Source organism: Magnolia sinica, chromosome 17 (genome assembly GCF_029962835.1).
Source record: "Magnolia sinica isolate HGM2019 chromosome 17, MsV1, whole genome shotgun sequence".
Taxonomy (NCBI): domain Eukaryota; kingdom Viridiplantae; phylum Streptophyta; class Magnoliopsida; order Magnoliales; family Magnoliaceae; genus Magnolia; species Magnolia sinica.
Window position 1 is genome coordinate 10,772,914 of NC_080589.1, and position 20,437 is coordinate 10,793,350.

The 20,437-nt window shown below is 39.8% G+C and overlaps 1 protein-coding gene and 1 pseudogene across 1 annotated transcript in view; one reads left to right on the forward strand and one right to left on the reverse strand.

The window, feature by feature from the left end:
- LOC131231838 (uncharacterized) overlaps positions 1 to 8,607 on the forward strand; it is a 71,110-nt pseudogene extending 62,503 nt beyond the window's left edge.
- An 8,880-nt stretch (positions 8,608 to 17,487) lies between these two features.
- Positions 17,488 to 20,437, reverse strand: part of LOC131231536 (E3 ubiquitin-protein ligase IPI1-like) — a 32,227-nt gene continuing 29,277 nt past the window's right edge. The window contains exons 4-6 of the mRNA XM_058227753.1: positions 19,770 to 19,795; positions 19,300 to 19,684; positions 17,488 to 18,331 (exon numbers count right to left, since the gene is read on the reverse strand). Coding sequence (XP_058083736.1) covers positions 17,821 to 18,331; positions 19,300 to 19,684; positions 19,770 to 19,795 — 922 coding nt within the window. The 3' untranslated portion in view covers positions 17,488 to 17,820. The remainder of the gene's footprint in view (positions 18,332 to 19,299; positions 19,685 to 19,769; positions 19,796 to 20,437) is intronic.

The following is a 20,437-nucleotide window of genomic DNA, read 5'->3' on the forward strand; positions in this document are numbered from 1 at the left end:
TTTTCTTTTTTTTCTTTTTTTGACTCAGTGACTCAGACTGACTTATTCACTCGTGAGTTGAGTCGTAACTCGCCCAAGTTGGCTGACTCACCCTCTATTCTCAATTCTGACTCATGGTGCCAAACCAGATCAAACTCGGCCTGAGTCAAAATCTACTCGAACGAGTCACATCTGACTCGGAGCCACCAGAAAATGGGAGAGACTACTAATCTAAGTCACTTTGCAGACCCACCAAAAAGGATGGATAGGCATGAATGTATACGCAACCATGTGCATCCCTTTTACAAACTCCACAGCAGACGTTGATGCAACCCAAAGAGCCCTTGATTTCTATAATGGGTGGCATGTACATAAAGCCAAAACAATGCATCCATACATGCATGCAGGATTACAAATATATATAGCGAAAACAATGCATACATACATGCATGCATGCATGATTGCAAATATGAGGCCGGATCTATCATCTACTCCAAGCGCTTGTAGTTTAAGGTAAAAGTACACTGCAATCCGTAGGTCCCATACTGGTCCTTCTATAAAATCCAATCCGTCCATCACATACGTCCAACAATGTTTTCCTTAGTGGCCAAAATTCACTCCAATCCAACTCTCAGGTGGGCCACCCCACAGGGGATAACACCCTGACTCTTCTTTACTTATCGTAAGGGTATTTCCGCCGTTTTGTAAAAATGCAACATACTGTTAGAAAAATTTGTGTGTGGGAACTTATTTGGGCCTATCCGAAATGTTTGTGAGAAATCTACCCCGTTCATCCGTTTTCCAAGATCATTATAGGACATGGGACGAAAAATGAGGCAGATCCAAAATTGAAGTGGCCAGGAAACAGTGAAATTGAACGTTCACCATTAAAACATACGTTGGGCTGGAAAAAAAATTGGATTAGGCTAATATATTTAGGTTTTCAGTTCATCTAAGTATTAATGACCTTTTTAACGGTTTGGATTTTATATAAACATCACATTGGACCCCAAGGAGGTTTTAACAATATGCAATTCTCTACCCACACCTTCCAGTCGTGCGGCCCACTTGATTTTTAGATCCACGTAACTTTTAGTCCCACGTCATAAAATGATCTCTCAAAAAGGATGGACATTGTAGATTTACCATAAATATTAAGGTGGGACCCACAAATGCTTACTTAGAGTGGATTCGGCCCTTGCCCATGTTATGTGGCGCGGATTGCTGGACGCGAATTTCCTTCTAGAGATGGTTGGTGGGGCCATCGTGATATCGGTGAGAAATTATTCCCCCACTTAAGTTTCAGATTTATACATAGGAGAATTACGCATTTCAAGCACTTAGCTTCTGGCCCAAGTTGAGCAGTTTCAAGTACTTCTTTGGTTCACCACTCGTGATAGACGTTAAGCCCACTAAGACGAATGTCTTTCTATAGCTTGAGTTTAGTGGGATACTAATGAGTGGTGTATATCTTGTTCAAATAATCGGGACATTTCTGTAATGAATTAGGTATTAAGATTTCTTATGTGCAATTATTAGGGTTTGGATTAACTATATTCATAGTATGACCTATTCGAAATTAGCGAAAATGGCGATTCGGTCATAATCACTCAAAACCGTTGGTTCGTAGGCTAAATGGATAATTGAGTCACTTTGGTTTGTTAATTAAGATCTGATCCATAGTTGTCTCGGCTTTAGGTAGATCTTTAATTTAGTTGTGGTCGTATTGATTAGTCAATGATAGGTCAGCTAGATTTGGCCATATGTGAACAAATCACGAGGCTCAACTCGATGCTTAAGTAATCGGGTGGATTTGTTGGTTTTCACGGTTAATTAATTGAATTCGTGGGGTTCTTTACTTGTACCACCCACGTATAAGCTAATACTGAGTGTTAATGGTTAGTAAGTGATAACATAATTTAATTATATTGAAAATTTTCAAAGGTTTTTTAAAATTTTAAAATAATGAAAATCTGGGACGTTATATATAGCCCATTTGAACGTATGTTAAAATCTTTCACCGAACTATGAGTAAGTGTGTATCCACTTGAGAAGACACTGCATCAAGGTACAAAGACTTTGAAAACACTCTAACCCTACACTAATGAACACTGACCCACACCAAACCCCTAAAATACCATCTATCTAGTTTGACTTGCACTACAATCCCTTCGAACGCACGTTAGATGTTTTGGCCGAACTACGAGTGGGGGAGTATCCACATGAAAAGATGTTACATTAGGGTACACATACTCAAAAAATAATTGATCCCCACACCGATGCACACCGACCTACACTAACCCACACCAAACCCCTAAAATAACATTCATCCACTCCAACATGTATTGCGGGCCCTTTGAATGCACGTCGAATAGTGTCACCGAACTACGAGTATATGCATATCCACCTGTGAAGACGTTGCATCAAGTACAGAAGCTACGAAAATAATCGAACCCTACACTGACGAACACTAACCCACATTGAAGTACTAAAATACCACCATTCCACTCTGACTTTCATTACAGCGTTGCATTAGGGTACGTAGACTCCGAAAACAATTTATCCTCACTCTGACACACACCGATCTACATTGAATCCCTAAAATAGCATCGATCCACTCCAACTTGTACTACAACCCATTCAAATGCATTTCAAATGCTTTCATCGAACTATGAGTGAATGTCGAACCCTACACCAACAAACACCGACCAACCCACTCTGATAACACTGATCTACTCTGACTTGCATTGCAGCCCTTTTAACACACACGTCGAACCCTTTCATCAAATTAGGAACGTGTGTGTATCCACTTGAGAAGATGTTACATCAGAATGTAGAGACTTTGGATACACTCAAACCTCACCCTGACACATGCTAAACCCCTAAAAATAGAATCGATCCACTCTAACTTGCACAACAACCATTTTGAATGCACGTTGAATACTTTCACCGACTACGAGTGTATGCGTCTCCACTTGAGAAGACGTTCCATCAAGGTATGGAGAGTCAGGAAACAATCAAACCCCATACAGACCCACACTAAACACCTAAAATAGCATTGATCAACTACTTACATTGCAACCCCTTCGAATGTATGTCAAACGCTTTCATCGAACTACGAGTGGGTGCGTATCCACTTAAGAAAATACTGCATCAGGGCACGGAGATTCCGAGAACACTTGAACCCCACATCGACGAACATCAACCCACACTGAACCCCTAAATAGCATCAATCCAATCCAACTTGCACTGCAACCCCTTCAAATGCATGTCGAATGCTTTCACTAAACTAAGAGTGGGTGAGTATCCACTTTTTCTTTTTCTTTTTTGGGTTAGCTTGTTAGTACACACCCATGTCAGTACACACACTCCATGTTAGCCACCCCCGCTAGGGATCGATACCAAGACCTCAAGTGTTGAAACGAGGTATCTCCACTTAGTCTGCCAATTGAGCTATGGATCTGAGTGGGTGCGTATCCACTTGCGAAGACATTGCATTAGGTTATAGAGACTCTGGACACATCAACATACATCGATCAACACCGACCTTTGCTGTAGTTCCTTCGAATGTACGTCGAAGTCCTTCATTGCCCCATAGGGAATGCGTACGGTTTATCCGCGCCATCCATCCAATTTTCGGCTTCCTTTATGGGTGTAGCTCAAAATTGAAGCATATTGAAAGCTCAATAGGAACACATTATAGGAAACAATTAGAATAATTGATTTTAGCAGTAAACATTTAATGCACTTTTCTTATGGCGTGGTCCACTTGCGCTTGGAATATGCTCCCTTTTTAGCTAAAGTCCTAAAATTATCTTCTAAAATGGATGCACGGAGTGGATAAAATACATAAATTAAGGTGGCCCCAACAGAGTTTACACAGTAAGTTGAGTTACCCTTACACAATTTGTATCCTCCATGGACTCACCAAAGCCGGTGCAACCCTTACCATGGAGCACATCTTGATGTATTCATTGTGTGTCCACACGTTCATTTTTCTAGTTCATTTTAGGGCATTATTTAAAAAACCCAAGAAAATTCAATTATAAGGCGGGCCATGTCATAGGAAACAGTGGTGATTGACTATTAATGTGCCACAAAAGTTGTGGATAAAGTTTATATTTGTTTTTTTCCCTCCATCCATGCATATGTGACCTTATCAATCATGCTTACGTGACCTTAACGATAACAAAAAACATTTACATATGCATTAAGAAGTTTTTAATTGTAGTATGTTCAATAACCATTATTTCCTATGGTATAGTCTGTTTGATAATTAGATTGGCTACACTTTTGTGATAATACTCTAAAATTTTATGGAAAAAAAAAAAGTATGGACATCAGGGATACAGAATACATACACCATGGTGGGCCCCACGAAAAGGGTCGCACCTTCTTACTTAAGGTTGCAGTCCCACCTAACTGTTGAGTCTCAATAGTTATTACTCACACGTCAAGGTGGGCCCCGCATTGTGGCCCACCGTTTCTTGTATTGATGATCCATGCCGTTCATTTGAATATACATATTATTTTATGCCGGCCCGAAAAAATGAGGCAAATCAAATAAGCAAGTGCTCCACACCATTTATATTCTATTTAATGGTCCATAGTTTATCCACTACAAGACTTTCTGCGGCCCACCTATCACTCATATCTACCTCGTTGTTTGTCCAATGATATAAAATGAGATGGAAAAACTTATGGACGGTACTGATCAATGAAGTTAATGCATGGGACCTATTTTAACCTTCTAAATGCCCCTCTAATTTTAGGGCTAAAGTTATAATAAAATATTGAGCAAGGATAGCCGCATCAACTTAGAGATTGATGGGGACTCCAAAAAAAAACCTACACACAAAAAAGGCATGGTGAGAGTAGACTCACTTATGAAAAGACAAAAGTAACATTAATTTACTTTTAGCTTATCCTAAGAAGTTGTGTCGTGGGTAGGGGTGCACATGGGTCGGTTTGGTCTAGTTCTGGGGTGAAACCGGAACCGAACCGTTCCTGATAGTTCTACAATGTTTGGAACCGGAACCGGACCATGGAAAACGGTTCGGTTTTAGATCAGTTCCACAGTTTTGGGCTTTTAAAAATCTAGCCCAATTAGATAATGTTCATAGCAAACTCACCCCTAATACCATTGGCTGCAACATTTCAATATAGAAGGAATGTTCTCCATCACTCTCCAATTGTGACTACTCTTAAATCTACTTCAGGTGACTGGTTCTTGAATTTTCTTCTACTGGATTCAGAGCAATAGTAGGATTTGAGTGAATAGTCACAAATTCTGGGATTTTAAGACTGCTTGATAAATCAAATGTATGTTTGACTTTCATATGCATGACCTCTCTTTCTACTTGCTCAATGATCCATAAAGAACTCCATAGTTATCTTTGAAAGGAACAGGAAATTGTAACAGCCATTACATGGACATGTTTTGCACGCATTCACATGCACCTGTATCTGTAGTTACTCAAGCAAGCATCCTTAGTACACACGTACATGTGCACATATATTTTACTGTGGAGACAAATGTTTATATATGCATAATGAATCATTGAAACCCATCTATTGATGCAACTTTCTCTCTATTAATTGTTCACGGTTCGGATCCACGGTTCGGGCCATAGTTCAGATCAACGGTTAGGTTCAGGGTTCGATTCGGTTCTACATGGCCCTAAATCGGAACCGATCCATATCAAACGGTTCTCGAAATTTTGGAACCAGAACTGGTACCGTTTAGAACCGGACTAAACCAGACCGATCCAACAGTTCCGGTCCAGTTCCATGGTCTACCGGTTCGATGTGCACCCCTAATAGTGAGGACGCGGATTGCGTCCTACCCTCGCCCAAACAGTAATTCGTCTGGGCAAGGCTCCGTGGGCCCCACTGTGATGTAAGTGTTTTATCCATGCCGTTAATCACTTTTCTCATATCATTTTAAGATAGAATACTTAAAACTAGGCAGTTCCACATCTCCAGTGGACCACATCAAAGGAAGCTGCAGTGATAATGACACCCACCGTTGAAACCTTTATAAGGGCCACCGTGATTTTTTTTTACCATACAACCTATTCATAAGGTCATGCAGGCGTGGATGAAGTGAAAAAACAAATATCATACTGATCCGAAACTTCTCCAGCTCCCAGGAACTTTTTAATGGTGGACGTTTAATCCTCAATTTGTGGTAATCCTTGGAACTGCATCATTTTTTGTATCAAATCTTAGGATGATCTGAGAAAATCTATGAATGGTGTGGATAAAACACTTACATCACAGTGGGCCCCACAGAGCCTTGCCCGGACGGGCGTCCGTGCAGTGGATCCGGCGCCCACAAATATACATGTATGCTTAAAAACAGTCTGTGTACGTGCGTGCACATCAGCCACCGTTATCTCTATGATAAGTTCATCTGACCCTAGGTTTATCCGACCGGTGGTGTTCGGAGACTATCCGAAAGGTCATGAAGAAGATTGTAGGATCAAGGATCCCATCTTTCACCAAATCCGAATCGGAACGGTTGAAGGGCTCCATCGACTTCCTGGGTGTAAACCATTACCTAACGCTCTACATACAAGACGACTCCAACGGCCCAAAGAACAACGTTCGAGACTACTACGCGGACATGCTAGTCAAATTCGGATGTACGGTTCTCATAAGAGTGCTATTGGATGTTAATCTTCATGGGCCACGATCATGAATGTTTCCTAGCTTAAAATTCAGTGTAGCACACTCTTCAGTTGGGCCACACATGCATGTCGAATGTGGAACGTCAGTTATTCCTTATCGAAGCTAGCCCATCGACGAGTGAAGGAGTTGGATCTTTTGAATGGAGGAACATTCATGGTGTGGCCCGCTTGATGAACGGACCGGATCTTGCACACACATGTTGAATTGGCACTTGTGAAGTGTATTTGTTTGGTGTGTGCAATGTACTGCTGCAAATAGCATTTCTCGTCGTTCTCGTGGAATTAGGGCTGTCAATGGGCCAGGCCGGGCCGGTGTAAGTCGCGGCCCGGATTTTGAGCTGTTTCGGGCCACATTCAAACTATGATTTTTTAGGCCCGAGCCCGGCCCATTTACACCCTACGTGGAATCCTTCTGCTGGAGAACGATCACATACCCTCGAATACGTGGTAATTACTTGTGGGGCCCACCATCATGTTTGAGTCACAACCAACCGTTCCACTAGATGCTCCTCATGTTAGTACTTGACTCCAAAATCCAGCCAAATCCATAACTCAGGTGGGCCATCCAACCCATTCATTAGGTGTGCCCCACCATGATTAAGGGACCCAACTAAGTTCAAGCCATTTCATGACTTTATGTCCACCAAAAACAAGTGAATATACAAGCATTAGACGTAACTGAACATTTCTTCCCGTGGTGTGTCCCACCTGAATTTTGGATCCGGATGATTCTTGGTATGTACGGCGAAAAAAAGGATGTGTACCAGATTCACGGTTTGGATTCCACTAAAAATCACAGGAGGGCCCCACACAGTTCAAATATTTCCATATGTGATCATTCCCAGAGAAAGATTCAACAAAGAGAAGAAGCTAATTGATGTTCCCAACTCTCATCAACTGCTGATACTGTCTTGCAGTGTCCAAAGACGAAACGCCCAGTGGTCAGGTAAGATCCAAACCGTTAGTCACTTTAGTTTTAATTTCAGCCGTTGGAGATTACTAACAAAAACTGGAGACAGATCTTGCCGTTCAACGTGCCCATCAATCCATCAGGCCTGCAAGCCATGCTAGAATACTTCAAAACTGACTACGGCAATCCTCCAATCTATATCCAAGAAAATGGTAAATCTATTTTCACTTCACAAAACTCACTTGATGTTTCGCCAAGGTGGGCCCTCCCTACCGAAATAAACCTGATGGGCCCAGGATCATATTTGATTAAGGTAAAGGCCCACCCTGTCTAATTTCCAACACACTACATAAACGGTCTAGATGACACCAACTTGGCCCACCGGGGAGATTTTTCTCCGTTGATCTTACTGCCTATGCACATTATCAGGTTTTGGTGGGCCATCTAATGAGACTCTGAACGACACGGCCAGGATCGAGTACGTAACTGGATTCCTTAATGCGACCGCAAGCGCGATCAGGTATGGCCCATCTAACTCAGGTACTTTTTTTTTTTTGTCCACTTAAAAAGAAAACATTATCTAATACAAAAATGTGGGTCCCATGCAGGAACGGATCAAACACCAAAGGATACTTTTTGTGGTCATTCTTAGATGTTTTTGAATTGTTGAGCGGATATACGAGGAGGTATTGGCTTTATCATGTGGACTTTGAAGATAAGGCCCAAACAAGACGGCCCAAGCTCTCGGCCCATTGGAATGCTGATTTACTCAAGGAAAGCAAGGTAATGAACATAGAGATGCCCAGCCAGCAAGCAATGGCCCAACATGGTTTTCCCACCCAACTCGCCTGAGTTGACTCGGACTGAGTTCGACCTGATCTGGTTCAATACAACGAGTCACCCAGACAAATTGCAATCTGCACCATTAGTTTTAGTGACCCGAAATTATCGTTGTTATAATTACTTGATATATGAATTGCAGTATATTGCCTGGTGTATGTATTGGAGTGGGCCCACATTTAACAATGTCCCACGTGTGCCATCTTAGAGGATCACACATGTGCCAATGTGCCACATGTACGATATGTGTGACATCATGGTCAATTACCCCACATGTCAATGTACATGTGCAACATGTGCCACTATGATTTCTAACTGCCTCATATGTGTCAATGTTTCAATATGCAGCATGAGTTGAATGTCTCACATGTGTTACTTTCCATCTTTCTTTCCTTTTCACAATTTCTTAAATCAACGGAGATATTGAGTTAGAGAATTCCCATATCAATCACCCTCAGGCAGTGCTTAATCTATGTTAATATCAAATTGAAGATGGGATAGCTTGTGTCATTGATAGGAGCGGTGGAGGGATACAAGTCAACGTACCTGATTTCAATAGCCTTTTTAAATCCTTAAGTATTTCTAGACTATTAAACAGGATAGTAATCTAATTCTTCAAGTGAAGGGACACGCTACAATTGGACAAGATAGGTGATGGGCAGCAAAGGGAAATCTCATTCTTTGGGGGTATAGGAGGAGCTTTCATTAGTGATATATTTTCTTTTCAATGGGGATACTTATGTGATACGATTTTTTATCGATTGAGGTTTTATACAGAGAAAGTAAAACGCAAATACGAAAAACTGTGGATTCCAACAATAATTCTATTGTTTGGTTTGGCTTGTAATATTTGAAAAACCTTAGAGGAAATCAGAACATTGAAGAGCGTAATGCCTTCTTCCTTTGCTGCCTCGAAAATCGATTTAATGTTCTTTATGGACAATATTAACTTTCCCAATCTTCCTAGAAAACCTTAAAAGAAGCAGATGAAGAAAAGAAACCATGGAATCATTTATTTATTTTTTGTTATATCATATGTTTAACCTAATATTCACTTTTTATTATACCAAAATTTAACTTATAATCTTATTAATACAAGAAGGTTAGGAAACCAAAGTCTTTAAGAAAAATATTAAATACATTTTTAAAATGTCAAATGTCATCTTTATCTAGCTTTGTTATTATTAGTGTCATCTGCAAACTGTGAGATTAGTGTCATGGAGGTGGTCAAGCTGGTAACTAAGTCATTATGCTAAAGCTAATCTTTGCCCTTAGGGGTTGGTATGTTGGAATTAATAATCTTTTATACCATCATTTGTTAAGAGCAGAAGCAATATCAAATCAAATCAAATAAGCAATAGAGAACGAAAGATCCAAACAAACATAGAAAATACATGAAATTTAACGTAGAAATCTCTTGTGGGAAAAAATCACGGCACAAAGTGACGATCAATCTATTATAATCAAAAGAAGGTTAAAAGCAATGGAATAACTTACAATAAAAATCCTAACTTTCCCTTAGAACCCTTGAAATTTCGTTCTAGGCTCCAAAACCCTTGTCTCTACAGACGAACACTCTAATTTCTACAAACCATAATCGCAATTAGGATGCTATTTATACACTCCCATACAAGATAAGGAAATAAAACCCGCACTTGTGCATTCCGTTGGTCGGACCGATGGGACCTTTGATTGGACCGAAAGGAACTAATTCACTTCCATCCGGCCGAACCATAGACGTGCAAAAGTGGACAACATGCAAACCGAGAATCCACCCTTAATATGGTTAAACCAAAAGAGACACCAGTCGAACTGACACAAGGCATCTTTGTTCCAGATTAAAAGTGCTCGATCAATAATCTCTACAATAGCTTTAATCCTCCAGTTCCATTGTTCCATGATATTATCACCATCTCTAATTATCTTTAAAGTAATGTCATCATTACTTTTTCGTGCACACTCTGTCTTCATTTCTTCTTTGCCAAGACCAAAGAAGTCGAGCAAAATATGAACTTCTCTATAGGAACAACCTTCATAAGCATGTCCGTCGAATTATTGCTAGTGTGAATCTTCTCAAGAGTGACATTTCATTCCTCTAGCATCTGCTGAATAAGGTGATGACGATATCAATGTGTTTAGTCTGGGAGTGGTATACCGAGTTCTTCACAAATTGATTGCGCCCTCGATTTCACAATGCACAGGCATGACTTCTTGTTGAAGCCTCAACTCATTCATCATCTCTTTCAATCAAACAACTTCCTTGAATGCATCCATCACTATCATATATTCAGCTTCGGTTATGGAAAGTGCAACCACAAACTAAAGCTTCAACATTTAACCGATAGCTCAACCCAATAACACAAACAAGTAATCAGAAGTCAACCTTTTATTATCCACATTCCATACATGATCCGCATCCACATTGCTTATAAGTTTCTCCTCAAAATTTTGAAAGACAAGACGTACTCTATCATACCCCATATGTACCAAAGTAACCATTTCACTCCTTCTCAATGTTGTTTACCAAGGTTTAATATATATCTGCTCACAACATCAACCGCATGTGAAATATCTAATCTAACATAAACCATGACATACATAAGATTAGCAATCATGTTCGAGTAAGGCACACAAGATATATACCCTTTTTTTCATCTAACGTAAGACATAACTCCTAAGAAAGTCGAAAGTGAGCAGCGTAAGGAGTACTAACCGATTTTTCATTTTTTCAATCCAAACTTGACTAACACCTTCTTAAGATATTCCTCCTAAGATAACCATAACCTGCTCCTTTTTTGGTCTTTGTGTATTTCGATATCGAGAATCTTCTTTGCAGCCCCCAAATCTATCATCTCAAATATCCTGGATAACCGAGCCTTCAATATATTGATTTCAGACATGCTATGACTAGCGATAAGTATATCATTAAGAAAAAACACCAGAATCATGAATTCACTATTATTCAGTGCTCTAAAATAGACACAATGATTGAATTCATTTTTGATAAACCGTTGACTCAACACGAGAGAATCAAATTTTGTGTACCACTGCCTACGTGACTGTTTCAAGCCGTATAACAACCTCTTCAACCTACTAATTGAACTCTCATTTCCCTACCCCTTAAACCCTTCATGTTGCTTTATATAAATCTGCTCTTCTAGTTCCCCATATATAAACATAGACTTCACATCTAACTATTCCAATTCCATATTGTATTAGGCAACCAAAGTCAATATAAATTTGATGGATACTTTACCACTCACTTGCTTGAATATCTCACTAAAGTTGACTCCTCCTTCTGAGCATAACCCTTCACTACCATTCTAGCATTTTACATATTCAATTTCTTATAGTAAATTCACTTGCAACCGATAACTTTCCACCTAACAAGTAGTTCAACCATCTCTCACGTTTCATTTTTGTATAAAGTCTATCTCATCATACATCACTGTCATCCACTTCTCTGCATCTCTGTCTTCTAGTGTCTCCTGAAAAATAGAGGGATGTAATGACATCAAAGGAAGCTACAGTGATAATGACAACCACCGTTGAAACCTTTATAAGGGCCACTGTGATTTTTTTTTTTTTACCATACAACCTATTCATAAGGTCATGTAGACGCGGATGAAGTGAAAAAAAAAATATATCATATTGATCCGAAACTTCTCCAGCTCCCAAGAACTTTTTAATGGTGGACATTTAATCCTCAATTTGTGGTCCACATAATCCTTGGAACTGCATCATTTTTTGTATCAAATCTTAGGATGATCTGAGAAAATCTATGAATGGTTCGGCCCTTTGCTTATCTCTCTTAATTGATGATACATAAGAGTAAGCGTCATAATCAAATATCTGCAGGCCCGAGTAATCAACTACTTAACCACTCTATACTTCTTTTAGAATTTTAAAATGAATAGTTATAGATGGAGATTGATTTACCAAATAACAAGGACCTCAGCCCATACCTCATTGCCCAACCCATAATTACATAACATACTCCGGACCTTTTCCAAAAGAGTCTGATTCTTATGTTCTGTCACACTATTTTGATCTGGTGTATGCCTCACTGTGTTGTACCTCACTATCTTCTTATTCTTATAATATTCATTAAATTCCCTTGAAGTAAATTCTTCGTCGTTATATGTCCTCAGATTTTCACTTTCAGTTATATTTGGTTTTCAATCATTACCTTCCAAATCTTAAAAGTGGTGAAAACATCATATTTACGCTTCAAAAAGTAAACATAAACATTCTTAGAGAAATCGTCAATAAATGTAATAAAGAATGACAACTCTCCTCTAGAAACAATAGGCGACGGCCTCCACGCATCCGAATGCACATAGTCCAGCCAACCATTTCTAACATGCTTCTCGATTTTAAAGTATAACATTGATTGTTTCCAATATATGCAATGATCATATAAATCTAAATCAAAACTTTTAAATCTAGGAATAAAATGACAATCAAGAAGTACCTTCATACCTCGCTCGCTAGGCACGCATGCCATAAACGTGCCAACGTGGACTCCACTACAAACATTGCAGCTCCACCCGATATGGTATTCCAGATCAATTTGTAAATATTTTCGTTTCCTGTGCTTTCATAACTATGAGTGCCCTTTTTGAAACCTTCAAGACACCTTTATAACCGGCGAATTTACACCCAAGTGTATATAAAGCTCATAGAGAAATCAAATTCTTATTTAAATTCAGAACATGTCTCACATCAGTAAGACTATGCTCCACCACATTAAACATCCTAATAGAAACTGAACCAATCACAACCATCTTATAGGCATGATCATTGCCTATAAGAATCAGGCCACCATCATAATCGCTATGTATGGTGAACCAACTCCGATGATGACACATATGGTATGATGCTCTCGTATCTAAAATCTACTTCTAATAGAAGTGAATAACATTTGACACTGACAATGTGTCACAACCATCAAATCATTCACTAAATTTCACTAAATTGGTTTCCTTTAGTAAATCATTTAATTTCTCCTCCTTTTAAGTTTTGGGATATTAATAGTCCTTCATATGTCCCACCCTCTAACAATTCTAGCACTTCAACTTGGATCTAGATCGCAACTTTTCCTTCTCTCACTCATACAATCTTCCTCGAGCAAACAATGCATCCGTAAAAGCACATTTGTCTCCACTCTTCTTTCTCAATTGCTTCGACTAAAGGGTTGAGATAACAATGTCGACGTCCAAGATATCCTATCATAGCAAAGAGTATCAACCAGATACCCATAATACTCTAGGAAAAATGTCAATAAAATAAGGGTTTTGTTTTCTTCATCGATCTTCACCTTTACGCTTATGAATTTGCAAAACAATTTTTTGAAGATATTAATATGCTCAGAGAAATCCAATCCATCAGCCATCTTCAGAGTATAAAATTGTCTCTTCAAATATATATGATTGGTGAACAGCTTCATTATTTAGATGCTCTCCAACTTCGACCATAAGCCCATGGTAGTCATATCATCGATGACATTATAAAGGACTTCATCAGCCAAGCATAATTGAATTGTGATAATTGCCTTTTGATCAAGTTCATCACAATCCTCTTCCTTCATAAATTTCAGACAATGGGCTTTCCCAATGAGTGCATGTAACGCCCTGAAAATTAGGGGTCGTGCATATACTCAACTCCCAATTTCTTGGTTATCACTTATTCTGAATTTTTTTTACTAATTTGCGTTTAATCAGGTTTAAATGCGCAGCATAAAATTTCTTGAAACATGAAACATAATCACAACTAGTCTAGGATCAATAATCTCTTATACCACTTGTTGGGTGCAAAAGCAACCTCAAATCGATTTAAATAAGCAATAGAGAATGAAAAATCTAAGCAAATACAAAAAACACACAAGATTTAACATGAAAAAACATATGAAGAAAAAAACTACAGCACAAAGTGATGATCAATTCACTATAATCAAAAGAATATTATAAGAGATGAAACAACTATAATCAGAAGAATGTTACAAGAATTCATAATAGACTCCAAAACCCTCATCTCTACAGACGAATCTCTAGTTTGTACAAACCTTAATTGTAATTAGAAAGGTATTTATACACTCACATACAAGATTAGGAAATAAAACCCATATTTGCGTATTTTGTTGATTGGACCGATGAGACCTTCAATTGAATCGAAAGGAACCGACTCACATATATCATTAAACCAAAAACATGTAAAAGTAGACAGCATGCAAATCAAGAATCTATCCCTGATTGGATCGAACCGAAAGAGACACCCATCGAACTGAAACAGGGCTTTTCTACACTAGATTAAAGGCACTCGATCAACTCTACCATAGCTCTTATTTTATCTTCTCACTTCTCTTTTAATTTTTTTATATTTTATTCTTTTTTAGCAATCATTCATCAAATCAAAAAAAACAAATAATTAATTAAGTACTATTCTATATCTTTGGATAGGCGAAGGTAATGAGCTACAGATAAACAAACCGGAATCGTTGACATTCGCTACAAGGTACACCGCTGTCTGCAGGGCATTCCTGACTGATTTTACCATAGATAATAACTCTCTACGAACACAGCTTTGCTATCTAAAGAGCCACTCTTCTTAAAATATAAAACAGGTGTTGAGTAACCAATGAGTTTCGATGCTTCAATGGACTATTTTAAAGAATAGTATTATGATGGTGTAGGCACGTACCTCAACAAGATATACTTGTCTGATTCATGTACCATGATATCAACCGTTGCTTATTTTTAGGCCAATGCGTGTTAAGAGTGGGGTCCACGTGTTAAATGACTTGGGATGCGGTTTGGCTGATGACCTCAACACCAGCCGCTAGCTTCTCAAAACTCCGTGCCCCCACCATAATGTATGTGTTTTGTGTTTTATCCACGCTGCCGTCCATTCATTTTGCCAGCTCATTTTAGGACATACGCTAAAAAAATGAAAAAAATCCAAAGCTCAAGTGGACCACGCCATAGGAAACAAAGAGGATTGAACTTTAAACATAACTAGGGCCTTAGGAAGGCTTCAACGGTGTAGATTATTGTACCCCCTGTTTGATGTGGTGTAGTTCACCTGACCTTTAGATCTGCCTCATTTTCGGGCTCATGTCCTAAAATGAGATGACAAAGTGGATGTACGGCATGGATAGAGCACATACATCATGGCAAAGCTAGCTAGCTGGTGTCGTGTCACCAGCCAATCCGCGTCCAATGACTTGGGAAGCTTTAGATTTTTTCTTTTTTCTTTTTTCCTTTTTCTTTGTTTTTTTTTTTTTCAGATTTTGTTTTAATTACTGTGGAAAAGATGGAGGGTAAACGATATGGTAGAAATAGAGGAACCCAGATATGGTAGAGCTACACTCATAAACAGGATAGATGGCGTATATTTTTAACGTGGATTAGCTGCAACTCCCAATCCAGCCAGGTGGATGCCACCCTGACAGTGGGCCACTTTGATGTTTGCATTGTATATCCACGCCGTACATCCATTTTTTCTGCTTATTTTTGGGTATGGTCCTAAAAATGAAGCAGATAAAAATCTCAGGTGGACCACACCACACGAAACAGTGGTCATTGAAGGAACGCCCACCATTAAAAACTTCCCAAGGTCCACCGTAATGTTTATTTACCATACAATCTGTTGATAAGATCACAGATACGGATGAAGGGATAAATAACAGCTTGATCCAAAACTTTTTTTAGCTCCTAAGCAGCTTTTAATGGTGGGAATTCAATCCTGCTAAAAGGAGCATTGGAATGGTCTTAGCTCTCGAATATTCAGTCAATCAAAATAAAAAAGAAAGAAAAGATTCCGTTGAGACAGTCATGAATTCTATTGAGTTTCCATTACTTGACCGAACAACCCAAAATTCAGCCCAAAATTCAGTTATTTCAACTACATCGAACAATCCCCATCACTATTCCAAAACCGTACATGAGACCTCAGCTTCATACCGCTATTCCAAAACCGTACATGAAACCTCAGCTTCATACGGCTCCTCGATAGCCACAAATAAATCGAAGGACTGGTTTGGTTCGTTATTACCTTGGCATGTTTGTAGGGTTAGTTTCAAGAGTTATCCAACCTAATCTCGCTTCGATTCTATTTCGATATAGTGTAAACATATCATGCTCTTATACAAGTAAAATTCTCTCAATTTCACCTTGCCTTGGATTCTCTATAAAAAGGGAATGAAAGAATAACCTGGAAAAACACAGGTGAAATTCTCTCAATGTATCTGGTTCATATTTGGACCATGCACTAAAATAAGCTGGAAACAAACAAACACGCACACACATGCACACACACACAGATTCATTCTCCTTCATCTCTTGTACCTGTGAAAGTGGGCTTTCTTATAAGTAGATGCATGGCTCATCGATTCAAGTTGCTGCCGTAGCAACTGGAGAAGCTTGGTTTTAATAGCCTACATTATGCGAGCCTGCACTTCGGAAGTTTCCCATACACAGTCCACTAGATCATTTCTTCCTGAGGCCGAGGATGTTCTTTTTCTCATTTCTGAAACTTTAAGCCAGTGTTTCAAATATTGCTCGCCGAGTAGCTGTAGCATAGCGTAGGCATTGCCATAGCACTACGTAGTTTACTAAATAGTGTAAATCCCTTGTAGAGATCGTAGCATACATTCCAGCTACATATAATGTAATGTACATAGCATATACTACAACATAATTTTTTATTGTTTTATTTATTTATTTTTTGTTTTCTTTATATCTAATGTTGGCGAAGGTGACACTTGTATTGCACTTAGCATAACCGATGAAATTTTTATTTCTTTTCATACTTGTGACTTGTGGTTTCAATTAGACATTAATTATCAATTAGACATTAATTAAAGTCATTTGCTTAGAAAGTTGTTGAGGATTGGCTTTGAATAACTTTTTTCTCTTCTTCTTTAAATTTAAAATAGAAGTATCGTGTAGCCTGTCTCACGCCAGGTTGTTTACACTACATGCCACAGGGGCCACACTACCACTATTTAAAACACTGCTTTAAAGACGACGAAGGAAGAAGAGGAAAAGAAAGGCGATGGAAAAAGCATAAAGCAAAGCTGGAACCAGCAATCGAATTGCATCAGATTGTCAGGCTCCAAAAGAGCAAACAAACACCAGAACTGCCACGGCTTCATTCCCCCTTTTATCATTTGTTTCCAGTTTTGTTCTTTCCAATTCCAAAGGGGAATTGCATTTTGTTCCTCGAGGAGGGAAATTAGAGGAAAAAGCCAGAGGCACCAAATAGGCCATGTGACCACCAAAAGATCGTTCCAGTTTATCGGGATCACCTGAGTGGATGATAGAGAGTCATCAGTATTTACATGCTCTGGAGCATACAACATTTCCATATGTTCGATTGTGTTTCAATCCCTGCAACTCCTCAGATGAATGGATGTGTCCGAGGGAGGTCATGCTGGTAAGGAGAGGTCTCTGTCTGCCCATGCGACAATGGCCTCTCGGAGCCATGCCTGTGCCGGAAGCCCGTCCTGTTGATTGAATCTGATCCACCGGTGGTGGCCTGATGGAATGGACCCCACAAGCTCGACTCTCTGTCCACGGGGACCAACGGGTACGGTGCAAAACGGTCTCTTTCCCATGCGTAGAAGTGGTTGTCTGCCTCTTGTAGATTCGGAACAGATGATCCGGAAGAAGGGAAGAAGTAGAGGCCGGCCTGATCAGAGGAGGACGAGGGTGCTGGCCCTGCAGGAGCCAAGCCCCTTGGGCCTCCAGATCTTCTCCCGCCAGAGAAAATGGGCCCCCGCACACCTGACAAATTGGGTTGTTGATGATATGAATGGAAACCGTGAACGCGGGCAGGAGGCCGCGAGTTGCCGAGATAGGGTGGTGGGACCATTGAGGAGATGACCGAGCCACCAGCTCTTGAAGCAGATCTGGAAACATGCAATCAGAAGAATCAGTGAGGTGCAACTGGATTGGTAAATCAGCACATGCAAAAGCAAGAAACAACTGTGCATGGCGATGGTTTTGAACCTTAAAAATGAAAGTCGAGGGACGACTGTTTGTTGTGCTTTGATATTTATTAAGAAAAACATCCAAGGACCATATGCAGTTGAGCAAAAGTGGGACCCATGTGCTGTGTGCTGTGTATGTCACCCAAACAGTCCATTAGGTGCTCCCCACATTCTTGAAAATCAGGCCAATCCAATCATCAAGTGGGCCACACCAGTGGAGAACCACCCAAAAACCTATGAATTGATGTGTTGTGCCTTCATTTGGGGGGGGGCCTAGTGGGGCACACCTGATGGATGGGTTGGATGGGAGGGTGCGCGCATGTCACATTGACCCCACTTTGCTACCGACAGTTTTCTATGCTGGGTGTCCATCACCTAGTGTTCCACACGGTGCGAATATGATGGCCTGCTTGGATGGCATACACAGCATGCAGTCCCAGTTTAGCCAGAGTGCCAGACGCTATAATTTATTGTGCTGTCTACATTATTGGATGATTCCTCTTAAGAAAAAGAATCACATCGGCCGGAGCCCTGCCATGGCTACTCATGAGATTAGGATCTTTGATTCCTCCCCATGTGAGCCAATTTGACGTGTCCAAGATCAAGGCAGTAAAACAGCTGAGAGCACCAAAGTGCCTGTGTCTGTGGCTGATCCAATCATGAAGTGGGGCTATATTTTGAAAATAGGCAATTGCTCAACTCCCTGTCGTTTTCTTTGTACAAGTGTGGCCCACCTATGACCAGGCCAGCCTGATTTTGGGGCCAACAGTCAAATAGACAAGCACGCCTGATAAATGACCTGGATCTAGAATGCTCATTGGCATGTGGCTGGGGAGTCCTGAGTAGCGATCACATTTCTCTATCTGGTAAACATATCAAACACCTACCCATGAAGAAACGGAGGCACAAAAGGGCCTGCTCTTAGCAGACCATCCAAATCAGGCCTTGTGGATCTCAGCACTGCAGAAGAAGAAGAATGATCGGCACCATCGGTACGGCTGCTAGTTGGAGGAAATGGAGAAGAATGCTGCTCCCAATTTTGATAATGGAAATCGGTGGCAGGAAAAGCCTGTGAATTTGGGATGTCACTGGGCCCAGAGAGGCCACTCCAGGGTTGATGGAAAGAAGGGCCATCAACACTTTCAGAAGAATTTGCAGAGGGCAGCGGTTGAATCGATTGGAAGTAAGAAATATATGGGCACGAATGAGCAGCAGCCGACGAAGCTGCTATATGTTCGGCAAAGATGGCATGATGTCCTAATAGATCATTATCTGTTTACAGAAAATCTGTGATGTCAATTGGAAGCCCTCCAACAGAAAGTGCTGAAATGGAAAATCAGAAAAATGAATTACTTACAAGGATTTGGTGGTGATTCCCCATCCCTGAAAGAATTTAAAGATAGAAATGTCAGTGGACCATAAGGCACAAAAAAGTAATAATTATAATACTTAAAAAGCAAACAATCAGCACTTCTACTGAGCATGAAATGGTGCAGGCTGAAATATCAAATGTCTAGAATTTTTTGAACAGGCATGGGTGCCTGGCAGTGTTATATCCCAAAACCATAATCTATTCTACCGTGAAAAGTCAAAAATAATTTTTTCATATTTTTACTTTTTGAATAATGCATTTTCATAAAACTACTCCGTGCAATTCAACATTCTAAATTTAAAATGCAAACTAGCACAAACCACAAACTTCCAAACATGTAACTCTTCATGCCTGGCATTCTTTTTCTACGAGAGTACAGTTTGCAAGATTCATACCATAATGTATCACACATGCACGTCCACACCTTCAAACACACGAACACAGGCACAAAAACATGCACAATGCGTGGTAAAAAAATTTGTACAACGGAGATGCAAGCACATCAAATTAATCCATCCAAATCTTGGGCCCCAAATAGTCGGGTCATTTTCCATAACTTTTAATTGAGTGTATGATCCTAACTGGCAGATTGATGGATATCTGGTGGATGGTTAAACGAACAATAGTCAGTGGTCCAAATTCGACATACATGA